This window comes from Staurois parvus, unplaced genomic scaffold (assembly GCF_062004578.1).
Source record: "Staurois parvus isolate SC_StPar_1 unplaced genomic scaffold, SC_StPar_1.0 ptg000031l, whole genome shotgun sequence".
Lineage (NCBI taxonomy): Eukaryota > Metazoa > Chordata > Amphibia > Anura > Ranidae > Staurois > Staurois parvus.
The window spans coordinates 12,959,329-12,985,972 of record NW_028317827.1 but is presented as its reverse complement, the minus strand read 5'-3'; the positions used below and the strand labels follow the sequence as shown (position 1 = coordinate 12,985,972).

General features: G+C 42.5%; 1 protein-coding gene across 1 annotated transcript in view; it reads left to right on the top strand.

The window, feature by feature from the left end:
* Positions 1–950: 950 nt before the first annotated feature.
* Positions 951–26,644, top strand: part of SLC38A11 (solute carrier family 38 member 11) — a 73,647-nt gene continuing 47,953 nt past the window's right edge. Inside the window, exons 1-5 of the mRNA XM_089660625.1 lie at positions 951–1,074; positions 8,921–9,041; positions 11,316–11,390; positions 20,557–20,691; positions 23,150–23,215. Of these exons, the coding sequence (XP_089516751.1) occupies positions 994–1,074; positions 8,921–9,041; positions 11,316–11,390; positions 20,557–20,691; positions 23,150–23,215 (478 nt within the window). The 5' untranslated portion in view covers positions 951–993. The remainder of the gene's footprint in view (positions 1,075–8,920; positions 9,042–11,315; positions 11,391–20,556; positions 20,692–23,149; positions 23,216–26,644) is intronic.

Here is a 26,644-nt window from a genome sequence, read left to right as displayed (position 1 = left end):
CCCGAGAGAGCACCTTTGGGATGAATTAGAACACAGACCGTGAGCCAGGCCTTTTCGTCCGACATCAATGCCTGACCTCACAAATGCGTTTCTGGAAGAATGGTCAAACAGTCCCATAGACACACTCCTAAACCTTGTGGACAGCCTTCCCAGAAGAGTTGAAGCTGTTTTGGCTGCAGAGGGTGGACCAACTCAATACTGAACCCTACGGACTAAGACTGGGATGCCATTAAAATTCATGTGTGTGTTTAGGCAGGCGTCAAAATATGTTTGGCAATGTAGTGTATTATCCGAAACACCCAGACGTTTTAGATGGCAGTGGTGCAAGGAGCTCTTGAAGTCAGCTTCCTGTCTATTGTTCTCTCCATCTATGGTTGCACAGTTTTTCTCATGGCAGGTTTCCTGAAGATAAAAGCAGTGAACTATGTTTACATAATGTAAATTGAAATGGCCACTTGTAGTCTTTATGGCAGGCAAAGAGAAAGTATTGTCACCCTTTAACAGAATTTAAACAAGGAACTTCCTGGCAGGATTACCAAGTATTACTTAAATGAAATCTGCAGATTGAAAAATTCATGTCCTGTTTATGCCTACTTAGGCAACCATAGTTCAGTGTATGGGTACAAGCAGGGAAACCCTCTACAGAAGACAGCAAAGCAGATTTTATTGCAATGTGTTTTTTAACTGAGCTACTTCATTTTATATTCTTTTATTAGTGTCACTCTGTTGCTGGTGGTAAGCCATTTCTTTATGAAATTAGGCAGCCCCTAATGGGTTTAAGTTCCTAGGCCAGTTTATTGAGTTACACATTATCATAAATCTGAACTCAGTCATTCTTTCCTGCTGCTTTCATTTTATGACCATCATTCCCCTCTTTCATTGGACTGTAAAATTCTCATTGTTGTCTTTGAGGCAATAGTATAAGTTCAGCCTACGGTGCTAGAGTGATCCTTCCTGGTCAGCAATCCAAACATTTTGAACCATGACTGCTTTATGAAAATGTACCACTACTGGCCACAAAGAACAGTGTCCAGAATAGGAACAACCTCGGCACAGGACAGCTGGACAGAACAGGTATTGCTTTTCATCTATAATTATTGCTGTGATTATTATTATTTTTATTATTATATAGAATTTATATAGAACCAAAATTGTGTGCAGTTCTTCACAAAATACAGACAGTACAGTGAAGTTTTCAATCAAAAATATTTTAAAATATTACTTATTTAATTTTGTTTTGTTAAAATGTATCTGTGCCCCCATTTTTTTAAAAAGCAAAAATTAGAACCTTGCCAGGTTTTTATTGCTGTGTCCTGTTAAGGAGTTTCACCCTCTTTTTTTTGGTCAGGATGACTATTATCAAACCAAACAGAAGTTCTTTTCTACTGTGCCCAAAACTAAAAATATATAAAAAAAAGAATACATTTTTTTTTTCTTTTCTCCTGTATCCAAAATTAAAACAAAATAATATGTTTGTATTATATAAATATAGATACAAGTGTCCTCACTTATATTTTTAGTAAGTATGAATCCTTAAAATAACACTGAAACACATTTTAGTTCATTTATTTTCACTGTATTTTTGACACATTTAGAGATAGATAAACATTGCAATAGACTGCCTAAACGCACCCAATTATTACTTTGCACACCACATTTTTAATCTTGTTCTGCCGATGATTCTATGAATGAAACAGGATCTATGAATGGAGGACAGCAAATGATTGAAATGTCCACTCCTTGCAATCACAGACCACTTGTGCTGATTTTTTTTCTTTATTGAGTAAGCTTAGGCAGGCATCACACTTATGTGATGTTGAACCTCCATGACTGAGAGATCTCAAATCCAAAGAATAAAAGGGGTGGGCCAGGGAAAGTCAGGCTGGGGAAGAAAGTATGAGATGATGCTGGACGACCTCTACCTAGCAAAATAGGTGGCCTCTTTCTGGCATGCTGCTGTTTCTAATGCATACTGTGAGAAATTCAGTATGTAGTGAAATCAGAGCAAGCAATTTACAGAATAGGAGCCCGAACAGATGTGCATGTCCAAGGAAAGGCTGGATTCCAACTTTAGCCTAGGTTCACATTTATGTGGCTTTCAGTGCGTTCACCAGATTGCAGAAACACACTACAGTCCATTTAACATGATTTCCTATGAATCTAGTTCAAATTTGTGCATTTTGAAATGGTGTAATTTTTGGAAAGGGTCATGGAATTTTTTTCCCACAGCAGTCTGCGTTTTGCACTTAGTAGACTTCAATGGACCTCCACCAAAAACACAAGTGTTGTGTTTTTGCTGTTCTTTGCTAAAAGAAAAGTATGACAGTTCTTTTCATGTAATGTGACTTTACACTCTCTGGCCAAAGTCACATGTTAGGTTTAATGGCTAGGGTTAGATGTTAGGGATAGAGATAGGGTTAGAGTTGGCGGTAGTTGTTAATGTTGAACGCTAAACCTAACAATTACAGGTAACCCTGGTCCTAGCTCTAACCCTAACATTTAACCCTAACCCTAAACAATAGCCCTTAACCCCAACCTTAACATGTGACTTTGGTCACATAAAGGTCCCTGCACTTCTTTTATGTGACGTTGATGATACTTGAGTGCCAGAGAGTGTAAAGTCGTATCAAAGTCGCAGTACATGAACAGAACTATCATACTTTTCTATTGTCAAAAAAACCCGAAAAATATGTCAAACGCATCAACTGCAACCTGCATAGATGTGAAGTCAGCCTTAACTAGTCCTCAAGCAACCATGTTTAGGCTGTCATTACAAACACAAGTCTAATAACTGCGGGGAGACGCCCACCATCAGCCATAAGAGCATTCTGCCACCTACAGATAACATAGAGGTACTGAAGTTTCCTGGCACTTATCCATAGAGCTAAGTGAATATTCCTAAATGCTTTAGTGAATCCATAGACTTTTACTAAGTTTGGAGAATAGAAAAGGTGATCAATGTGGGATGCTACTAAACACAAAGCACATCCTGCATATGCCATACAAAATTATGGCCTCCTCCATGTAAGTATAGAATCACAATCTATAAATAGAAACAAGGTTTTAAAAAAACTTTATTGTACATTATTTATTTCAGGTACTTATATAGCACCGTCAATTTACGCAGCACTCTACATATATATTGTACATTCACATCAGTCCCTAACCCTCAAGGGGTGTACAATCTAAGGTCCCTAACTCACATTCATACATACACATACTAGGGCCAATTTAGACAGGAGCCAAATCACCTACCAGCATGTCTTTGGAGTGTATGAAATGTACTCCCCCAAAACATGACAGCTATTGGAAAAAAAAAAGTTTATTTCTAGAATAGTTTGCTGGGGAGCTACACATCTGTTGACTGCTCCAACTTTTCCATTCCACTTTTATCCTCTCAGACATCATTCTGTATAAAAGACAATACAAATTGTAATACCCACATTCATTTGAACGTATGGGATTATCATGAACTCTTCTTTTTTGCCTCCCAAATGATCTGGAGGATCAGTAAACCTCTTCCACATGGGCCTAGCTGTTGACTCATGATCTTTGGTAGATGCTTTATCAGCATCAGCTGGCCTGTTGCTAGCAGGTAATCGGTAAGGGCTATGCTACCTCTCCAAAGCTTGTTTAAAGCGGTAGTTCACATTGAAATCCCTCCTGACCATGCAGCAACCATTGGACGCAGTTGTGCTGCTGCCTCATTCACATTTATAGGGTGTGGTTGGCAGGCGATAATGTCGCCACGCCCCATGTAGGTGAATGGGGCAGCAGCACAACTGCAATGCTACTGTCTCTAATGAACATGGTTAAAAGGGATTTTAATTGGATATGTTTTAGGGCATTGCAAAGGCAGAACATTTCATAAAGTTTTAATCTTTTTAACCTGTGACAAGCTTTTTAAAACCTTGTTTCTTTTTTTTAGATTATGATTAAATATGTACATAGGGAGCAATCACAGACAGTATCACCTGCTGACTGCGACATGCTCTACTTTTTTTTTTTTTTGCATTGCCACAAAGCACAGCTTAGTGCTCCATGAAGATGTATATGGGGCTATCCAGTGGCCATTGCATGGTTTAGACAGGACGATGAGAGCTAGGGTGTCCACCTCATCCCTTTAAAACTGAACACATATGAATTACACAGGTTCTGGGGCTAATTGAAGGCAGATCAGGCACCAAGTGAGTTTCAGTATCACCTTAATCAGCCACGGAACCTGTATAATTAATATGTGTTCAGTTTTAAAGGGATGAGGTGGCAAACCTAGCTGAGACAAGTCAAGAAACCCCTTAACAGATTGGTTTTGCTAGACCTGACAGCACCCATGAGAAAAGGGCTTTAGAATGCTACAAAATTTGGGATAAGGAAATGTGACCATAGGCGTGTATGATCAAGGGCACAATTCACTAAAGCTTATCGCATGAGTAAAGTCAGCCTGAACACATATCGCATGCGGTACTGAAAATATCAATTCACTATTGCTAGTATGTGGTATTTACTGAAAATAGCTAAAACACTCAGAAAATACCGCAGTTTCCATGCCCTGTAAATGTCTCCTAAATGGTGCATGTTTACGAGATATTTATTGTACCTACAGTTAAGCCTTATTATAGTGTCAGTGTCCCAGTATCACTTTACAGGAAACCTGTGCTGAAAAAAATAGAGGCTGTCATTGCTGACCTCCTTCTGAAAATGCTAGTGGCTTGGCTGACTCAATGACCTAGAATGCATGCCAACATACATCTACACTGGGACATAAACTTTTAGAGCCTGTTCACACCATGTTTTGGCAGTAAGATGCATATCACCGCAATGCACACTAAGTGTGCTGGTGCAATGCTCTCCAATGCACCTTCCAACAGATCTGCATTGCAGCACAGCAAGCGGCAACACGATAACGTGCATTGCCAAAAATAGTGCACACATGTCTGTTGAAAGGTGCATTAGAAGGTCATTCAGAATAAATGGTACCACACTGCACCAGCATGTGGGTTGCCATACATTGAGGTAAATGCGTGTTGCTACAAAATCATGACATAACCATTCCCTTACAGCCCCAACAATTATGTGCCTCTTTCCTATAAACTGGAAAAAAAAATACAACCAAAACAAAACTAAAATATATAATTTAGTAGTACATGAACTATATACACAACATTGATATGCATACCTCCCAACTTCTGAAGCTGAGAATGAGGAACACATTAGCGGCAGAGCGACTTGCGCCGTGCTATGCCTGCCGCAACAAAGGGTGGGTGTGGTTTAAAAGTGGGTGTGCTTAGATTATGATGGCTGGGGGGGACAATCTGCCATCCCTTGAGTGCCTCAACCAGTAACCCCTTTAGCTATAGAGGCAGTACATGGGAGTGTACAGATACTGGGGCTGCGATGCTTTGTTGCAAAACTGCAGCATGAATTATACCCTCTGCTCAACATGACCCATTCAAGTGAATGTTGCTATTCTGCAAGCTCCCCTACAACTGCATGTAATGCACACGGTTGCAGCATGCTAGTGTGAGGTTGGAGCTGTTAAAGCAGGTGTTGTGAAGGCAATACAATGCCCCCCTACTGTCTGTCAAATGCTCTCTGAAGAGCAATGCAGATCATTCAGGACGGTAAATGGCAAATATGACATATTTACAGGCCACTCTGCTCTCCATCTTGAACCCAATCCTCCTGTGTGTCAGGGCTGGGCTCCTGCTACTTAACAAGCATCTCCTTTCTTTCAGTGCTCAGAAGGTGCTCAGCTGTCGGTTAATTACCAGCCATTCGTTGTCTACACAGTGGCTCACCTGGATACTATTACCTGCCTCATTAGTCCAGCATACAGCCAGCCCTTTTTGTTTTAGCAGCTTAGCTCATATCCTCCTTGCCCTTCCATGGTCCATGATCTCCAGTGTGTTCCTGCCTGTATTCCTGTGAACTCAGTCTGGCTGACTTCTCTTCAGATTCCTGTTCCTGACTTTTTGGCTCCTGACTATGCTGATTTCTGGTTTCCTGACTCTGGCTCCTCTGATAACCTGCTCTGGCATCCAAACCCTGGCTTCTGTTTTAACTATGTTCCTGACCTATGTTATATTTGATATTTCATTAAAGGTGTGATTTTAACTGCACTTTCTGTCTCCGCCTGGTTCATGGTTCCTGACATTGTGGCCCTTAGCAGCTGCAGTTGGATGGAGGGAGAGGAGAGCTAACAGTGCTGCGGCAGGGCACACAAAGGGGGGTCAAAGAAACGGGAGGCACAAAGGGGGCGGAAATTAGAGTGGTGGGGGGCGCTAGGTGTAGACACTGTAGATTTCCCTGTCACAAAGACGGAAGGAGGGGGAGGAGATCTGGCTGTACTGCAGGGGGATCAGATCCAGATAAGAGCAGGGGGATTAGTGGAGCCCAGTGCCGGAACTCCTTCCAGAACTGGGCTTCAGGATTTCAATGAAATCTCGGGACAATCTCACCCAAACCAGGAGGGTTGAAAGGTATGCAGAGTGCAATGTGCTGTCAGTAGGGTGGTAATGTGGCCAGCATGTTTATCACTGAGAAGGCAAGATGGTCAAAGAGGGATGTCAGGGATGTGGGGGGTGAGGGAGAACAATTTTTCAAGGGAAAGGTGGGGAGGAGGGGCAGCAACTGGAGGGTCCGAAGTGTAAAGGTAAGGATGCTTATCAGAGACACAATCCTCCTTCTCATAAGGCAGCCCTCAACTGTCCTTCACCTGGCCCACTCCGTGCTCTTACTCAAAAACCAAACTGAGCAGTGTGCCTCTGAAAAGCAGAGAGGAGGGTGACACTGCCAACTACAGATTTACTGGCACAGCTGTATATCCTCTTCCTGCAGAATACAGCAGCTGTCAGCTCATCACTTTACAGATGGGACTGGATCTACAGCATATGACCTGGGAGAGGAGATGTCAGTGGGCTGATTGTAGGATAATATGCTGGAAAAGAGTGTTGTTTTCATTACAGCTCACTTAGTCAGCTTTTCAGATCCTGTGCTTTCTGAAAGACTGCCACATTGGCATAGCCCGATGTACTCCATACCTGTGTGCAACAGTCCCATGTACTCCAGACCTGTGGGCAGCAGCCCCATGCACTCCAGACCTGTGGGCAGCAGCCCCATGCACTCCAGACCTGTGGGCAGCAGCCCCATGCACTCCAGACCTGTGGGAAGCAGCCCCATGCGCTCCAGACCTGTGTGCAGCAGCCCCATGCGCTCCAGACCTGTGTGCAGCAGCCCCATGCGTTTCAGACTTGTGTGCAGATGCCCTATGTGCTCCACACCTGTGTGCAACCCGATGTGCTCCAGATGGCATGGGGGGGGGGGCGATGGCGTGTGGGGCCCCTCTTTCTCACATTTGAACTCTGTGTCTGGAGCACCTATTCACCCATGTCCTGGCCTGCTCTTACTTTACTGTGCAGGAGGAACTTGGAGCCAAGAATCAGGAAGAGGGCTGGGAGGTGGCGCCGATCTGTACAGAGGTGGTTTTCTCCTGCAATGCACATCTGTAAAGCGTTTAATCGCTTGCTAGGGTATCGGTGGTCCTAGCAACCAATGACTGCAAAGAATATTGAGAAGGGGGTGGAGAAGCCGAGATGCCCTGCTGACAGGAATCCTCAACTCACTGAGAATATCCCCACTGAGTGGAGCCCAGTGCTGGAACTTATTCTGGAAGCGAATTCCGGGACTCCAGCCCACATCTGCGGGACTCCGGGACTTACTCTAACCACCTCCCACCTGCCATATAGTAATATGACGGACGCAAGGTGGTTTTCTCGTTCTGGGAGGATGTCACATGACGTCCTCCCATTTTAACAGCACATGCGCGGCTCCCGGAGCGCGCGGTGATCGGCGGTGCGCTGTGTCCCTCGGACACAGTGGATCACCGATCCACAGAGAAAAACAAAGATGTTGGCTCGGTCATATGATCAGCTGTGTCCATTCAGAGCTGATCACATGTAAACAGGGAAATGCCGGTTATTGGCATTTCTCTCCTCATGAGCTGTCACGCTGACAGTTCGAGAGGAGAGCCAGTAATTGGCATTCCGCGGAGGGGACATGTACACTGATCATCAGAGCGCCCTGATGATCAGTGTAGCCCCAGCAGTGCCATATGTCAGTGTCCATCAGTGCCAGCTGTCAGTGCTCATCAGTGCCACGTGCCAGTGCCCATCAGTGCTACATCAATGCCACATATCAGTGCCCATCTGAGCTGCCTTTCAGTGCCACTTATCAGTGCTGCCAGTCAGTGCCACCTATCAGTGCTGCCAATCAGTGCCGCCTATCAGTGCCAGTCAGTGCCACCTATCAGTGCCAGTCAGTGCCACCTAACAGTGTCAGTCAGTGCCGCCTATCAGTGCCATATATGAGTGCTGCCTTTCAGTGCCCATCAGTGATGCCTGTCAATGCCCATCAGTGCCTCCTCATCATTGCCCATCAGTGCTACCTATCAGTGTCCATCAGTGCAGCCTATCAGTTCCCATCACTGCAGCCTCATTAGTGCACATCAGTGAAGGAGAAAAATCACTTATTTACAAAATTTTATAACAAAAACTAAGAAAAAACTTTTTTTTTTCAAAATTTTCAGTGGTTTTTGGTTTGTTTAAGAAAAAATAAAAAACCCAGAGGTGATTAAATACCACCAAAATAAAGCTCTATCTGTCACAAAAAAATGATAAAAATTTCATATGGGTACAGTGTTTCATGACCGCGCAATTGTTGTTCAAAGTGCAACAGCGCTGAAAGCTAGAAATTGGCCTGGGCAGGAAGGGGGTATAAGTGCCCTGTAGGCTTGTGGTTAAACTCCAGGACGGTTGGGAGGTATGGATATGGTTTTTTAAGTCCTACTGTATTGTATGTATACTACTATACCTCCTACTATATATTGATTGTTATCATTATTATTGCCTTTGTTTTTTTGTAGATCGATATAAATGATGCAGAATTACTTGTTGAAGAGGATAAAAAGGACAATAAACTTACTAGCAATGTGTTCTGGGCAGGATTTAACTTGATCAATGCCATCCTTGGCACTGGAATGATAGGTAAGGCTATATATCTTGCTCTTATCCATGGGGAGTCACAGATACACAGTACATACTGCCCTTTAGCAAGCAATGGTCAGCTGTAATAATATGTAACACTCTTTAAATGCTGTATAATGGTTCATTTGTCACCATTGAGATAATGATCAAGACACACTTTCCCTGTCCTGGCTGGCAATAGGAATGCTTTGCTCAGATGAGAGCTGCTGTTCAACAGGAAATTGTAACAGCATTTTAAATATTAGGTTTATATTTAATTTGGTCATTAAAAGAATAAAATAAAATTTTACCAACTGTCACGCTTAAAGAAACATCACAATCTCATAATGCAAAGGCCAATTCATATTATACTACATTGCACTGCAACACAGTCTGCCCAGAATAAATGGGCTTCAATGCAGCCCAACACACACAAAAATGAGTGTTGCCTGCATTATTTGAATAGAAATGCAGCATAGTACAGCGCTGCATTGAAGTATAAGTGTTTGAGGGTGCGTTTAGTAAGTGTTCCTACAGCCTAAGTGAAGTGAATGGGCCCTAAAGTCAAATAATGCAGAAAACACTTTAGAGATCATTTACACCTATATGGTCTGTTGTGGCGTTAATGCATATCTCAATGTCCTTTGCATTAAAGCAGCCCATTTATTATGAATGGGCTGCCAACACACTTCGACTTACCAACTAACAGATATGTACTTATTTTGCTGCCATGGTGTCAATGCAGTATTATGTGTCGGCAAGTAATGTGTTGTGCTTTAGGGTGCCACTGGCAAAGAATAGCTGCGTTCCTCCTCCTTATACTCACCTGTCCAAGCTACTGCAGGAACCTTTGCAGTGGTGGCTGTGTGGCTTTCAGTGGGCTGGAAGGAGAAGTAACAGATGAATATAACACTGAAAGCACAGTTATTCTTTAAAGAATATATAAACCCAACATCACATATTCCTGACATTAGCCTGCTGCACCATGAAAAAGTATCCTGTTCTCTCTGTATTACTTTGTGTGAAATTTCTGGTGTTCCTGCCAGTCCCTCTGCTTCCCTATGAAAAATGACCACACTAGGCACAGCGTGGTCAGTTTTACAGCAGTGCTGGGAACTCATCCTGTGATCCGACCTCTGCTGACATGCCTCCCCCCACACAGCCATTCAATGTGAAGATCAGTGTGCTACTGTTTCTCCACATTCATCTCTCTATGCAGCTGAAAACGGAAGGTATGTGATCACTTATAAAAAAAAGGGGGGTGGGGGAATGTATTTATACTGGTTTTTATATGTACCGTATTTTTCGCCATATAAGACGCACTTTTTATTCCCCAAAACTGGGGGGGAAATGTCAGTGCGTCTTATGGAGCGAATATGGAGCGGCCGGTCCGGTATTTCCACCGCAGCCATGTCAGAATACCGGGCCGGCCGCTCAGCTCTGCAGCAGGACCTTACCTGTTCCTCTATCCAGCGGCGTGCTGTCTTCCCGGCTTCTGTAGTGTGGGCACTGGGCATAACAGCCGGGTGCCAAGTGCGCATGCGCAAGAAGCGGTGCTTTTTGTGAATGGTAAGGCGGTACCTGGGACACATGACAGATCCCAGAAGCTGCCGGACCAATCACAAAGCGCAGGTGCTTCTCGCTCATGCGCACTGGGCACCCGGCTGTCATGCCGAGCGCCATTACAGAAGCCGGGAAGACAGCGCGCGGCTGGATCGAGGAACAGGTAAGATCAAACAAAAACTCTGCGGAAGTAAGAGCGGGTACCTGTCAAATTCAGGTACCCGCTCCCCACCTCCCCAAAGGTCAGCAGTCATCTGTACTGTCCGCAGTCTCTGGTCATCCCTGTGCTGTCCGCAGTCTCTGGTCATCCCTGTGCTGTCCGCAGTCTCTGGTCATCCCTGTGCTGTCCGCAGTCTCTGGTCATCCCTGTGCTGTCCGCAGTCTTTGGTCATCCCTGTGCTGTCCGCAGTCTCTGGTCATCCCTGTGCTGTCTGCAGTCTCTGGTCATCTCCTGTACTATGTCTGCAGTCCATTAGTTCAGAATTTTTTTTTTCCTGTTTTCTGCCTCTAAAACCTAGGTGCGTCTTATACGGCGAAAAATACGGTATATGTAAATGTTTTACCTTTCATTTATATTTTAAACTGACGGTGTCATTTTACAAGGTGAAGGTTTACATGTACAGTACTTTATTTCTGATTGGCTACTATGGATTATTTTACAAAGCTGTGTTATAAATTCTCATCCATGATTTCAAGATGGACTCACTACTTTCTCTGCCATTGTGCTGTTAGGTCTGCCATATTCTATGAAGCTGGCTGGTTTACCCTTGGGTCTTTTACTTTTATTTGGAGTTGCCTATGTTACAGGTAGGCCATGAATATTTATATTATTATTATTATTTCAAGCCACTCATAAACTTGAGTAAATCATAATGCACATACAGTCATGGCCAAAAATATTGGCACCCCTGCATTTCTGTCAAATAATGCACTACTTCGCCCAGTAAATTGTTGCAATTAGAAATGTTTAGGCATTCTCATGTTTATTTCTTTTGTTTGTATTGGTATGGCACAAAAAAAGTGGAGAAACAAAAAGCCAAATTATTATTATACAGAATTTATATAGTGCCAACACTTTGCACAGCGCTTTACAAAATGAAGGCAGACATTACAGTTACAATACAATTTGGTATGAGAGGAAACAGAGGGCCCTGCTAGTTAGAGCTTACAATCTAGGAGAAAAATCTGACACATTCTACACAAAACACAAAAAAAAATACAAACGCAAAGGATAACTTTGCTGAAATTTCCACATCAGTTCTAGAAATATATAAAAATGCAGATACACATAACATTGTGTAAGGTAGCATCAACACTGAAGTGCAGCAACTTGGGAGTGGTGGTGACACATTTGTATGAGGAGTAGGCTGCTGCAGCAAGGTGTTTGCTGAGCTCATGATGCACGTTTATATATTATACTTAAAGCAGAACTTTACCCATAACAGTTTGATAACAGTTAATGTTCTGTAACAAAAGAGCACAGCGCAGAATGCTGCATAAGGTAAAGAAGAATCCCAAAGTGTCAGCTAAAGATGTTTTACAGTGGGGATGAGGTTTTGATGTTGGTGTGCTGTGCCTTTTTTTCTCCACACATAGTGTTGTGTGTTCTTCCCAAACAACTCCATCTTGGTTTCATCTGTCCACAGTATATTTTGCCAGTAGTGCTGTGGAACATCCAGTTGCTCTTTTGCAAACTTCAAACGTGCTGCAATATTCTTTTTGGACAGCAATGGCTTCCTCCGTGGTGTCCTCCCATGTACTCCATTCTTGTTTAATGTTTTCCTTATTGTAGATGTGTCAACAAAAATGTTAGCATGTGCCAGAGATTTCTGTAGATCTTTAGCTGATACTCTGGGATTCTTCATTACCTCATGCAGCATTCTGCGCTGTGCTCTTGCAGTCATTTTTACAGGACGACCGCGCCTAGGGAGAGTAGCAACAGTGCTAAACTTTCTCCATTTGTAGACAGTCTGTCTTACCATGGACACGTGAACATCAAGGCTTTTGGAGATACTTTTGTAACCCTTTCCAGCTTCATGCAAGTCAACAATTCTTGATCGTAGGTCTTCTGAGAGCTCTTTTCTGAGAGGCATGGTTCACATCAGACAGTGCTTCTTGAAACCAGTAAACCCAAAACAGGTGTGTGTTTTTTAAGGGCAGGACAGCTGTCAGCAAGACATCCAATATCATCACACTGATTGGAGTCAAGGTTGGCTCACTCCTGGCTCCAATTAGCTCTGGGAGAAGTCATTAAGCTAGGGCCTCACATACTTTTTCCTCCCTGCACTGTGAATGTTTACATGTTATGTGCAATTAAACCATGGCAACATCTAATGTTTGTGTAGTATTATGTTCAGCAGACTGTGTTCTTCTATTGTTGTGACTTAGATGACATTCAGAGCACATTTTATGCCCAATTCATGCAAAACTCCACGTAATCCCAAGGGGTTCACATACTTTTTCTTGCAACTCTACATTCCACATTAATAATTATGCCAGCAAAATTAGTGTGTGCTGTAATCTGCCTCCAGCATTGCGCCTGTTTCTTCTTGCTGGAAGCTGCCATTTTGTTGAAGCCCACAGTAGTCACTTCCTTATTGAAAACTCTCCTTGGTCTCAAAAACTATGTGTCACTTTCTTCAATTAAAATATGTACATTATCAGCCTTTATTTTATGTCTTGGCTGAGTTAGAGAGAAAGACTGACAGAAGCTTTACAGTACTGAAGATCACAGGTTGTCCATGAGGGAGAAAGGAAAGAATATCAGGGAGATAAGATTAGACACTATCCTTATAGGTTTAACTCTTGTGTCTCCCTGACCGCAGTTTGTTCTGTTACTTTTCCTTATTTTTTTTTCCCTTCCTAATCTGTATTTCCTCAGCACAGTGTCTGTGAAATTCCTGTTGTTTTCTTCCCCCTTTAGCAACAGTAAATCTTAAAGTGGTTAGCTGTTGGGCCTCTGATTTTATGCACAGTGTTGAGAATAGAGAGCAAAAGAGCATGTGCAGAGCAGGGTCAGACAGTGCATTACTGGATTATACGGTATAGTCACTTGTGTTTAATGATTTACCATTCCTGCAAAAGGGGCCATCATGAAGTTATCTATTAGGACTTAATTTTCTGACTAAAGTTCCACTTTAAATAAAGCCAATAACAATTATGTGATTCCAGCAGTTCATTCAAAATTAGGCTTATTTAGGCAAGACCAGGGGTGGACTGACAACTAATGGGGCCCCCGGGCAATAGAGGATCATGGGGCCCCTGTGTCCTTGCCCAAACTCAAAAAAAGCCTATGAAAAAGGTACCAGCGGCATCTCATGGGGGCACTACTGACCCCAGGCCCAAGTTTCCAAATGGTCAGCCCGCCCCTGGGCAAGACCAACCAAACAGATTGCAGTTCGTTAGAGTCAGATCTGTGAAATATAAATTCTCATTGGTTTCTTTGGATTACACACAGCACACAGGCTGGAAGGGTCCACAAGTAACAAGTCAATAACATGAACTCTGGAAAGTGTGTAAAAAAAAAAAAAAAAAGAAAGTAGAGAGTGAAAGACTAGTCATCAGCATTGCCTGTGGTCACCCTGCTGCTGATCTTTTCACCATTACTGACCATGTATTGTTCTGCACTGTATCTCTGTGTGGAGATGGCTATCTTGATAAAGGCAAGGCTTTGACAGATCAGCCCCCCTAATGACTGATGATCTGAGGACTATGGAAGAAGAGGCAGGAATGGAGCAGGAAGTAGAGATCCTCAAAATGGATGAAGCAGAAGCAGAGAGACCCTTGCACTGCAGGTCCTCAGGTACAGCTTTCTCTCCAGCAAGGACAATGACAAGCAGCACAGTAGTAACAACACCATATCTCAATCCATTTCACATTTCAATTCTCCTGTGACTAGCAGTCACAGGCACAATGCCTTAGATTATCTCAAAATTCAGATATGCAGCTATGAGGCGTGAGGGAAATGTTTTCATTGCTATTTTTCAGGAGAAATTAACTCCGTGCTCTCAGGATCTTTCCGATCATGCAACCACTGTGACAGTCAATCACAGAGGTCACATGACCCTAAATTGTTCCCTGCCTCCCGGCATCAGAAACCAATCAGGGCTGGGAGGTGCCGGTGCCAAGGAGTTAAGGACAAGGTACATCTTTCAAGGTACTACTGTTGCACAATTAACATTTTTTAGATGTTCCCTGTTACAAATCAGATCTTCACTCTTTAAAGCTCTGGTCCACTTTAATTCTCAGAATGTCCTGATAAATGTATTCTAGATTATCATGCTGTTCTCCACTGTCATCTGTTCACTAAAATGGACACATGGCCATTTCCTGCTTATCTTGGGTCCTGTTTTGCTCTAGGGTAAATTAGCTTTATGTCATACCATGGAAATATCTCTGAGAAATGATCCTATTGTAAATGAGTTAGTGGAACATATCTACACTTTTTCCCATTCATAAATCCCCCAGGGGCAAAGTGCAGACACAAGGACCCAGAAAATGAGAATTGTTATATTGTTGAAAGGGTTTTAATTAATGTCTGTTCAGTCTCAAGTCTAGTGTCCATAAAAATAGATGTTTTACAGGTTTTTGTTTTTGTACGCTAGTCTCAATTTTCCTTAAAGTGGAACTTTAATCAGAAAATTAAGTCCTGCTAGATCACTTCAGGCTGGCCCCTTTTGCAGGGATAGCTATGTATAACATTAAAAATGAGTGCCTACAGCACTGGCCAAAAGTTTTGAGAATGACACAAATATTAATTTTCACAAAGTCTGCTGTTTCAGTGTTTTTAGATCTTTTTTGTCAGATGTTACTTATGTTATTACTACTGTTATATTGAAGTATAATCACAAGCATTTCATAAGTGTCAAAGGATTTTATTGACAATTACATTTAGTTTATGCAAAGAATCAATATTTGCAGTGTTGGCCCTTCTTTTTCAAGACCTCTGCAATTCGCCCTGGGATGCTGTCAATCAACTTCTGGGCCACATCCTGACTGATGGCAGCCCATTCTTGCATAATCCATGCTTAGAGCTTGTCAGAATTTGTGGAGGGTTTTTTGTTCATCCGCCTCTTGAGGATTGACCACAAGTTCTCAATGGGTTTAAGGTCTGTGGAGTTTCCTGCCCATGGACCCAAAATTTCTGTGTTTTGTTCCCCAAGCCACTTACTTATCACTTTTGCCTTATGACAAGGTGCTTTATCATGCTTTAAAAGGCATTGTTCATCACCAAACTGTTCTTGGATGGTTGGGAGAAGTTGCTCTCAAAGGATGTTTTTGTGCCATTCTTTATCCATGGCTGCGTTCTTAGCCAAAGTTGTGAGTGAGGCCACTCCATTGGCTGAGAAGCAACCCCACATATGAATAGTCTCGGCATGCTTTACTGTTGGCATGACACATGATGATAGCGCTCACCTTTTCTTTTCCGGATGTCCAAAACAATCAGAAAGGGGATTCATCAGAGAAAATGACTTTACCCCAGTCCTCAGCAGTCCAATTCCTGTACCTGTTGCAGAATATCAGTCTATTTCTGGTGTTTTCCCTTGTGGTTTCTTTGCTGTCTTTCTTGACATCATCCTCCAAAAGTCTTCGCCTCACTGTACGTACAGATGCACTCACACCTGCCTGCTGCCATTTCTGAGCAAGCTCTGCACTGGTGGTTCCTCAATCCCTCAGCTGAATCAACTTTAGGAGATGGTCCTGGTGCTTGCTGGACTTTCTTGGGCCCCCTGAAGCCTTCACAACTGTACCTCTTTCCTTGAAGTTCTTGATGATCCAATAAATGGTTGAAATAGGTGTAAACTTAGTAGCAGCAATATCCTTGCCTGTGAATCCCTTTTTTGTGCAAGGCAATGATGACTGCACATGTTTCCGTGCAGGTAAATTATATTTGTGTCATTCTCAAAACTTTTGGCCAGGGCTGTACACTGTTTAAAATACAGTAATATACTGTCTCACCCTGCTCTACACATGCTCAATTGTTCTATATTTTTTTGCACTGTACCTAAAATTTAGAGGCCAATATGATGACAGCCTAAAGATTTACTACTGCTCAGGACTCTGGGCTTTAGCAAAATGGCAGCCTTCTGCAAGAAGAAACAGGAGCAATGCTGGCGGCAATTTACAGCATACACTAATTTTAGGGGCATCATTTTTAATGTAGATTGGATGTTCCTTGCTAAAGAACATTATTTTTTTATCAAGCTATTATGGATAAAATTCTGCTTTAAAGTGACCTATCTCTACTTTACTAAATCTAAATAGGAGGAATCCTAGAAAAGAATATGTTTGATACTTACCTTATCAGTGGGCAGTAAGTGAAATTTTCCAGGATGATATATGACCCTCTGGGTGCTTTGGTTTTTAAAGCTGGTAAATGATGCAGTAACTTGCAAGAAGAAGCAAAGCAGCCAGCAGAGGACCAGCTATCTCACACAGCCTGCATGCTTGGTTTCAGATTTACTAGGTAAAGACTGGGACTGGGCCTGCAGTCTTGAAGCCTGCAGCATGAGAAAATTAAGGTTCAGTATTTTCAATCTACCTGTAGTCCTTCAATCTACCCACCAGAGGTCACATTTGAGCTCGTGTTCTGCTTATAGCTAAACGTCATGTTTATTTTTAATGGAATCTATAGTATAGCTGGTGTGTTTTTGAAGGTACAATCTTCGTGAATATTATTTTATCACTATTAATGAGTCACTAACCAGAAACTAACATGCAGTCAGAAATGTTTTGAGGCAGCATAGGAGCCCAAAGTAATTACATAAATAAATGATTACAACTACACAAAGTGACACAAAGTAAAAACCTTTTGTTTATGTTTTGTAGATAGGAATGGTTAGAAATAATGTTAGCTTCCTAATGCTAACATTGTTCCCACTGGCTACTTTCTCCACTGCAGGTGGCGCTCTCCACAGCGGCACTGTTGTTGGAGTAGAAGTCAAGAGGAACAGGGTTTCTCTACGGTTTTCTGGCTCACTGGTAGGGCTGCATCGATACCGATATTGGTATCGATATCAGTGCCAATACTAAACATTTGCATGAGTATCTGTATTCGTACAAATGCACTGATACTGAAAGTGACGTCAGCTTGGGGCAGATAGGGCTACGCCCACATGGCGGTGAGTTCTGTTATATGTCCCTTCTTGTACTTCTAGCGTTGAGTCCTGTTACATGTCCCTCATGTCCCTTCTTGTACTTCTAGTGTTGAGTCCTGTTACATGTTCCTCATGTCCCTTCTTGTACTTCTAGCGTTGAGTCCTGTTACATGTCCCTCATGTTCCTTCTTGTACTTCTAGCGTTGAGTCCTGTTACATGTCCCTCATGTTTCTTCTTGTACTTCTAGCGTTGAGTCCTGTTACATGTCCCTCATGTTTCTTCTTGTACTTCTAGCGTTGAGTCCTGTTACATGTCCCTCATGTTCCTTCTTGTACTTCTAGCGTTGAGTCCTGTTACATGTTCCTCATGTCCCTTCTTGTACTTCTAGCGTTGAGTCCTGTTACATGTCCCTCATGTCCCTTCTTGTACTTCTAGTGTTGAGTCCTGTTACATGTCCCTCATGTCCCTTCTTGTACTTCTAGTGTTGAGTCCTGTTACATGTTCCTCATGTCCCTTCTTGTACTTCTAGCGTTGAGTCCTGTTACATGTCCCTCATGTTCCTTCTTGTACTTCTAGCGTTGAGTCCTGTTACATGTCCCTCATGTTTCTTCTTGTACTTCTAGCGTTGAGTCCTGTTACATGTCCCTCATGTCCCTTCTTGTACTTCTAGCGTTGAGTCCTGTTACATGTCCCTCATGTTTCTTCTTGTACTTCTAGCGTTGAGTCCTGTTACATGTCCCTCATGTTCCTTCTTGTACTTCTAGCGTTGAGTCCTGTTACATTCCCTCATGTCCCTTCTTGTAATTCTAGCGTTGAGTCCTGTTACATGTCCCTCATGTCCCTTCTTGTACTTCTAGCGTTGAGTCCTGTTACATGTCCCTCATGTTTCTTCTTGTATTTCTAGCATTGAGTCCTATTACATGTCCCTCATGTCCCTTCTTGTACTTCTAGAGTTGAGTCCTGTTACATGTCCCTCATGTTTCTTCTTGTATTTCTAGCATTGAGTCCTATTACATGTCCCTCATGTCCCTTCTTGTACTTCTAGAGTTGAGTCCTGTTACATGTCCCTCATGTTTCTTCTTGTATTTCTAGCATTGAGTCCTGTTACATGTCCCGCATGTCTCTTGCTATACTTCTGTATTGCACTTGGTTGGTTGTGAACTTTTGATGTTTACATATTATTTATATAATATTTCACAATTTAAACATGTTGTATGAAATTTTAGCTTTCACAACTTTGTGACAAGAAAATAAAAATGTTCTATTTGTTTCATACCATCTTTTGAGTTACAGTTCGTCATAATTATAAAGAAACGGTAATAATATTTTATTAGTCTAAAAAAACTGTCACTGGCACCAAAAATAGGTATCGTTAATTGGTATCTGCAAGTACTTGAGGAAAAGCACTGGTACCTGTACTTGGTCTTAAAAACTGGCGTCAGTGTATCCCTAGTCAGTGGGGAAGCTATCCTATTGGATGCCACTGCCCCATGTGACTCTGGTGGCCATCTTGGGTCAGATAGAGCCTATTTAAGGACCTGGCTCTTGGGTTTGGCGCGCATTTCGCAAGTTGGCAGTGTAGGAAAAGGTACCCTGCCTGTTTGGGACAGTGTTGGTGGTAGGGAAAGGTTCCTGATGAGGAGGGAAAGTGTAAGGTCTGCGACTCCTCTGGACATCTTCACAACAGGGCATGAGACAGCCAGGCTGCATTCTGCCCTCTTTACAGGCACTGTCAGTCCGGCTGAGCATTGCTCCATTTGCATTGCTGAAAACTGAGTGCACCTGGTTGGCAGTTCTTCCCTTCAGGTTCTGTTGTAAACTGTTTCTGCATACTTCAATACAAGCTCTTTATTGTACCTGTCTGTGTGAATTATTGCCACCGCAACATGCTGCACACCCCTACAGGTAGCCTTTAATTCCTGTCCTGGTAACAGGTGATCAGTTGGAAGGGATATTAGGGGGTAATCTCTCCAATATAAACAAGGAACAAGGACAGCAATAAAACGCTTTTTTTTTAAACAAGATCCAGACTTTTATGGGGTTTTAACAAAAATTCTGGCATCCCACAGATCCGGACTGTATCATGCTGTCAGCCAGGTGCTGGAATGCTCATTCCGGTGCCTAACTTTGCCTCTCTTTTAGGAGAACTGATCTCCACCCTGACATTGGCTGCCATTTGGTGTTACATTATAGTAACATATTAGTAACATAATAAGACTAAATACACTCACTGGCCACTTTATTAGGTACAGCTGTTCAATTGCTAATCAGTAAGTCACATGGCAGAAGCTCAATGCATTTAGGCATCTAGACGTGGTGAAGATGACTTGCTGAAGTTCAAACTGAGCATCAGAATTGGGAAAAAAATGGGATTTAAGTGGCTTTGAACGTGGCATGGTTGTTGGTGCCAGACGGTCTGATCTGAGTGTTTCAAAAACTGCGGATCTACTGAGATTTTCAGGCACAGCCATCTCTAGGGTATACACAGAATGGTCCAAAAAAGAGAAAATATCCAGTGAGTTGCAGTTGTGTGAATGAAAATGCCTTGTTGATGTCAGAGGTCAGAGGAGAATGGGCAGACTGTTTTGGGAAGATAGAAAAGCAATAGTAATTCATGTCAATATGGACCAAAATCTCTGAGGAATGTTTCCAGTACATTGCTGAATCTATGCCATGAAGAATTAAGGCAGCTCTGAAGGCAAAAAGTCCAACCAGTACTAGCACGGTGTATCAAAGAAAGTGGCTGGTGAGTGTATATAAAAAGTATTTTTCTCTAAATGTTTGTGTTATTTGCCTATTTACACTTGTTGTGTTGTTGCTGTACTTGCTGTAGTTCTCATTAAATAACACATTGTGTTGTGTGATCTTTCTATAGATTATTCTATGATACTGCTGATTAAAAGTGGAGAAATGTCCGGAACCAGCACCTATCAGTCTCTTGTCAGCAGGACTTTTGGTTTTCCCGCATACATGGCTGTATCAGCATTGCAGTTTTTTTATCCCTTTGCAGGTATCCTTTTATATCCTTGTGGATCTTGGGTGGCCACATGTCCTTGTGAGAGTCCATGGCTCTCCTCTCTACCCCACAGCCCTCATTGCAGTCTTAGGCTCCATGTACACTGCAGGTGTACACGTTTAGGAGCTTTTCTGCATTTTTTTTCAGCAGCCCCTGAACTCTCCCTAATGTTTTCCTATGTGTCCATGTACACATCATCATTTACAACCGTTTACAGGCAGTTGAGTTTACAGTCATTTTTTTGAACGCACCAAACTTGCGTTCAGGAGTAGATTTTATCAGTGTTTCAAACGCCAAATGCTTGTAAACGCATGTAAATGCGGCTAACTGTGTTTATAAGCATTTGCGTTTAGAACATTTTTTAAACTCTTCCACTTCCAGATGCTTTCCAGAGCCTTTTTTCATCATAAAAAATGCACGAAAAACCGTTTTCTACTCAAATGGACCTGGTACACCATACTTTGAGGTTTCGCATTAAAGAAAATATGTTAGACATTGCTGCAATCATTTCTGCACAGAAATGAGCTGGAACACATCCAAACACCACAAAAAAAAGACAGCTAATCTCAACAAATACTGCTTTCTCTGCTTCTATTTTTTTAAAATATCTGAAATAGTTAATTTTTTACTGTTTTTCAGTGCATTCTGGGCATTGGAAGGTCTCCTGAGGTTAGCTTTAAAAAATGCTTCTAAACACAAACACTCATAAACGCTCATAAACATGGTATGCAAACGCGGCTAAACAGACATTTTTTAACCTACGTTTTCCAGCACTCAGTTTCCATCATTCAGAAGTGTTTTCCAAATGTCCCGTGTACATGGAGCCTAAAGCTCAACACACACAAGGCAATCTAAATACAGAATACCCTATACATTTAACAACAATTACATCATATGGCCAAAAGTTGGTGGACCTCTTATAATCACACCTTTTTGAGCTTGTTGGACATCACATTCCAAAACCAAATTACTGAGATCAGATGATTCCACTGAAGGACACTGGTATTTCTACAGTATAAAATGGCATTGTAGATGGTCTTGCGCTTCCAACCAGGTTGCAAAAGTTTGGGAGAGGCCTTTTTGTTCTAGCATTACTGTGGTCATGTACACAAAGCCAGCTTAAAAAAGACATGGTCTGACAAGTCTGATGTGGAGGTATTCCAATGACCTACACAGAACCCTGACCTTAAAGCCTCAGTGCACCCCAAAATAAAAATCAGCACACACTACAGTCACTAGGAATATCTCATGTGCCGGGACCACTTCTGTTAGGGGAAATCCTTCTCCATTCATACCCCCTTCCTGGAAGCTGTAATCTTCTGGTGGAGTTAACAGAACTAAAGGGCTATCACAGGTTCACATCAAGAGTGCTCGACTATGCCTCGTCTCTCCACCCAGCTCCGCCATTCACAGAAGCCGTACTACAGCTTCTATCAATGAAACACAATCTATGAATGGAGGGGGCAGACCTATCAATCATCCACCCATCCTCCATTCATAAATCACTTTTCATTGATAGAAGCTGTAAAACTGGCTTCTATAAATGGTGGAGCAGAGCTAGTCAGGCACTTTTGGGAACCTGTGACAACCCCTTATTAACACTTTAAGTATGATGGAGGGGGTGAGGAAGGCACATGGACATAGGACATCCTACTGACTGTTAGTTATGTCCTTTGTGCTGATATTTGTTTTTATTTTGGCTACCCTGAGGTTTTAACTTACAGAACCCTATTGAACACCTTTGATGTGTTCGAACATCGATTGCAAACCATTACCACTAATGTGCATATCTCTCAAACTCAAAACCAAAAGTGCAATATATTGCATCTTACCAAACCCTAGATGTAGTGGCAGCATTAGTTTTCTTTTGTTTTTAGATGATTTCCCTCTGTTTTCACCTGGTGATCTATCCAGTAACACACCTTTTGTATTAGAGTGCCCCCACTCTGGATGAAGGAGCACAAGGGGGCACCTATGGACATCAGCATTGTCATTCTAGCGGGGTGGGGCGTAGTGTTAAATGTACTAGCAGTTTTAAACACACTAGTAAATTGAAGCCAAACTTCAGCTCATACTTTGTCAGCAGTTACAGTAAAAAGTTTTTTTCTTTTTAGCATAAAGGTTTTACATGAATAAATAAAAGATGATCATTGTAGGCATCCCTGCCAGTATTAAATGGTTTGTCTCATATCTGTAAACTGATACATCAGAAGGACAGCTTGTTCTTTTGAAAAACAACAGATTTACTGGCCAAATCACCAGATGAAAATAGAAGAAAGAAAGCCTAAAAAGAAATCTAATGCAGCCATCACATATAGGAATTGGTAAGCTGCAATATAAGAAATGTTTGCTTTTAATACTGCTTTAAGATATATATAGTTTTTCTTTAATTGCTTGAATAATAGAGACATATTTTCATCTACTTGAACTGACATCTGATCATCTCTTTTAGCAATGATCAGCTACAACATCATAACTGGAGACATTTTGCCAAAAATATTTCAAAGAATCCCTGGAGGTGAGTCCCTTCACAGGCAGTATGCCCTATGCATTTTTAAAGAATGTCTGCATTTTGTAAGTGTATTCTGGAACTCTTCCCAGCTGAATTTATGAAAAGGCCACACAGGACCTGAATTAATCCTTTAATAACTAAGGCATGCATCATACTAGCGACTCAACACACCTTGCGGCCTGAATGAGTGAGACACTTCTGAAGTTAAGTTTCTTCCTTAAAGCTGGAGTTTAGCTAAAAAAAGCATTTATTTCTCTAGAGCTTTAAGTACATTACTTACCTATAATGAAGTCCCATGATGTGCAGGCTGCTGGATTGGGTAGAAATCTCTTCACTGCAGAGTTGCCCTGTCCTCTTCCTACTGCTGCACTTCCGGCACAGTGGGCGTTAAAGTGGATATCCACCCCCCCTATTTTTTTTACCATTGCTTACCTGGTTGCGGGTATTGCACACTTAATGTACTCACCCACCCAGTGGATCCAGCACTGTTCTGAGATCCTTTTCTGCCCCCACCACATTGTCCCATGCTGCCATCTTCTTCAGTGACATCATAGGGAAGCTGCCAGCTTTTCTGGGTTCAGCCAGAAGCTTCCTGATGATGCACTGTCTGGCCCTGCCCTTCTCCTTTCTCACACCTCCTGCGATATGTGACATACATATGCCAGGAGCCACAGCAGGCAAGCTACAAGTCATTCACCTAGGCGAGTGATTTGCATGTGGTGGGGTGGCATGGTTTTCAGTAAAAAAAAACAATTTGCACAGCGGAGGGGTGGAGGGCAGGCAACATCCTATTGAGGGTGAAGAACCACTTTAACTGCTTTGGGTCTCTGGGCTCAGCTACAGACGGTGATCCATGGGGACAGGCGGTGTAATCAGTGAAAGAGCTTTTCTCATTGGAAGAGAGGGAAGGAGGGGACGTGGCCCAGTTGGATCATTTTTAGTGCAGCTGAGCCTGGAGACCTGAAGCTGTGAACTACCCCATCAGCAAAGATTGTGACAGAATCCAGAAGCCTGCCGATTGTGAGATACACTTCATAGCAGGTAAGAGGTAAGAAATGTGGCTAAAGCTGAAGAGAAAAAAACGTTTATACCTAAGCTCCAGCTTTATGACTACTTGATGGCTGGGGCACTGTTTGCTTTATAACATTGTTCAATGCAGACCCGAGACAAGGAAGAGAAAGAAAATGCACATGCCTCAGTTACTGTCCTGAGGAGTGGTAGCACAGTTGGGACAGGAGCCTCTCATCACCAGAGTCTTCTGCTGCTATTTACAAAGCCGAGTCAAACTGACAGCTTGGCCCTGCAGATTATACAGTATTAGGGGAGCAGCATTCCCAATGTAATCACTAAAGCTCCCCTGTCTGTGTGGTGGCACCCCCTCTGTTTCAGGAGCTCTACCAGCACCCCTGATAAACATAACACAGCAAAGTGGTAGCAGACCCCCACTGATGACTGCTCTCTTGGAAAAATCTGCAGTACTGACCTGTCAGTGTGACAGTTAATCCTGTTCTGCATTCATTTATGAATGAAATCTGTTGCTCTGACACTAATCAATAAATTACTGTTTGGCCACCTTCACACGGGTGGTTGTTCTGCCACTTGTATGGGTAAAATTTTAAAAACTTATAAATGCAAAATTAGCCCCTTAACAACCCCTTGGGTGACTAATTTATTTATTTATTTATTTCAGGTGCTTATATAGCGCTGTCAATTTATGCAGCGCTTTACACATATATATTGTACATTCACATCAGTCCCTAACCCTCAAGGGGTGTACAATCTAAGGTCCCTAACTTACATTCATACATATACATATTAGGGCCAATTTAGACAGGATCCAATTAACCTACCAGCATGTCTTTGGAGTGTGGGAAGAAACCGGAGCACCCGGAGGAAACCCACGCAAGCAAAGGGAGAACATGCAAACTCCATGCAGGAGGCACCATGGTTGTGAATCGAACCTATGACCCATTTACTGCAAGGTAGACGTGCTAACCACTAAGCCACTGTGCCGCCCAATATAACATATTAATTTATGTTCACTCCCTTTTTCCTTTAGTTTCTGTTTGTAAATCCAGGAATTAGACAAAATCTACCCTTACAGTGGGGCCCCTTACACTGCAAGGGTTAAATGCTCAATTAGTCTTGCGGTACAGGGATAAGGTGCATTACTTATCCTATCCTTCAGTGCGGCAGGATCCAGCACTGTTTTCTCCTACTGAAGCTTCCCTCATTCATCTAGAATAGCCTTTCTCAACCAGGGTGCCCAGGCACCCTGGGGTGCCTTGAGGTTTCTTCTGGGGTGCCTTAGCAAAATGTCTAAAAATTGCCCAAAACTTGTATACAAGCCACCGGGTGGAACAAGCCAGCCTTTTAGTTACACAAAGTCACGTTTTCATTGTGCACCATTTCTACCTTCTAGCCGCAGGCGTCCTGACAACCAATTACATCGTCAGTTGATAAGAAGGATATCAGTTGCCTGCACGCACGGCATCCTAGTTTGACTCTCCCCTGCCCCTCTCCATCAGTGCTGGCGTCACATTAACTCAGTGATATAGAACAACTGAAGGAAAAGAGAAACCCTGGAATACTAGTCAGTACCAGTGTGCAAAAGTGTATTTGCTTTGGAAGAATTCACCTCTAATTTATTCATTTTATTTCAGGTACTTATATAGCGCCATCAATTTATGCAGCGCTTTCCACATATATATTGTACATTCACATCAGTCCCTAACCCTCAAGGCGTGTACAATCTAAGGTCCCTAACTTACATTCATACATACACATACTAGGGCCAATTTAGACAGGATCCAATTAACCTACCAGCATGTTCATGGAGTGTGGGAGGAAACCAGAGTATCTGGAGGAAACCCACACAGGCACAGGGAGAACATGCAAACACCAGGCAGGTGGTGCCATAGCTGGCTTTCAAACCAAAGACCCTAGTACTACCAGGCGGAAGTGCTAACCATTTAGCCACTGTGGTTCAGCAAGAAGAGACACATGGGTGTCCCACATGTGTGGATGTTGCTGCGTTATATAAAACTATTGGAATAATTTTGCACATTTTACAGAAAATGCACTTTACAATTATGGACAGTCTTGAGGAACCCCATTCTAAAATGGGGTGCCTCAGGACTGTCCATAATTTTAAAGGGTGCCTTGACTGAAAAAAGGTTGAGAAACACTGCTCTAGAATGTGTGGATGGGGAAATTGGTTCAGTTTTTTTGGTACAGTGTATGGCCAGCTTTAGTGTTAATAGGTAAGCACAACCCACATAATCAGCCAGGTACATACAAAAAGACTATGCAGAATCGTCCGCTATGTTCACTATATAGGGCTGAGAAGTTGGGTAAATTGCAATGTTCCATTGGAGGTGACCACAGCCTGCTCATAGGCAATCCAAATCTGCACCAAGGTAGTGATTTACATTT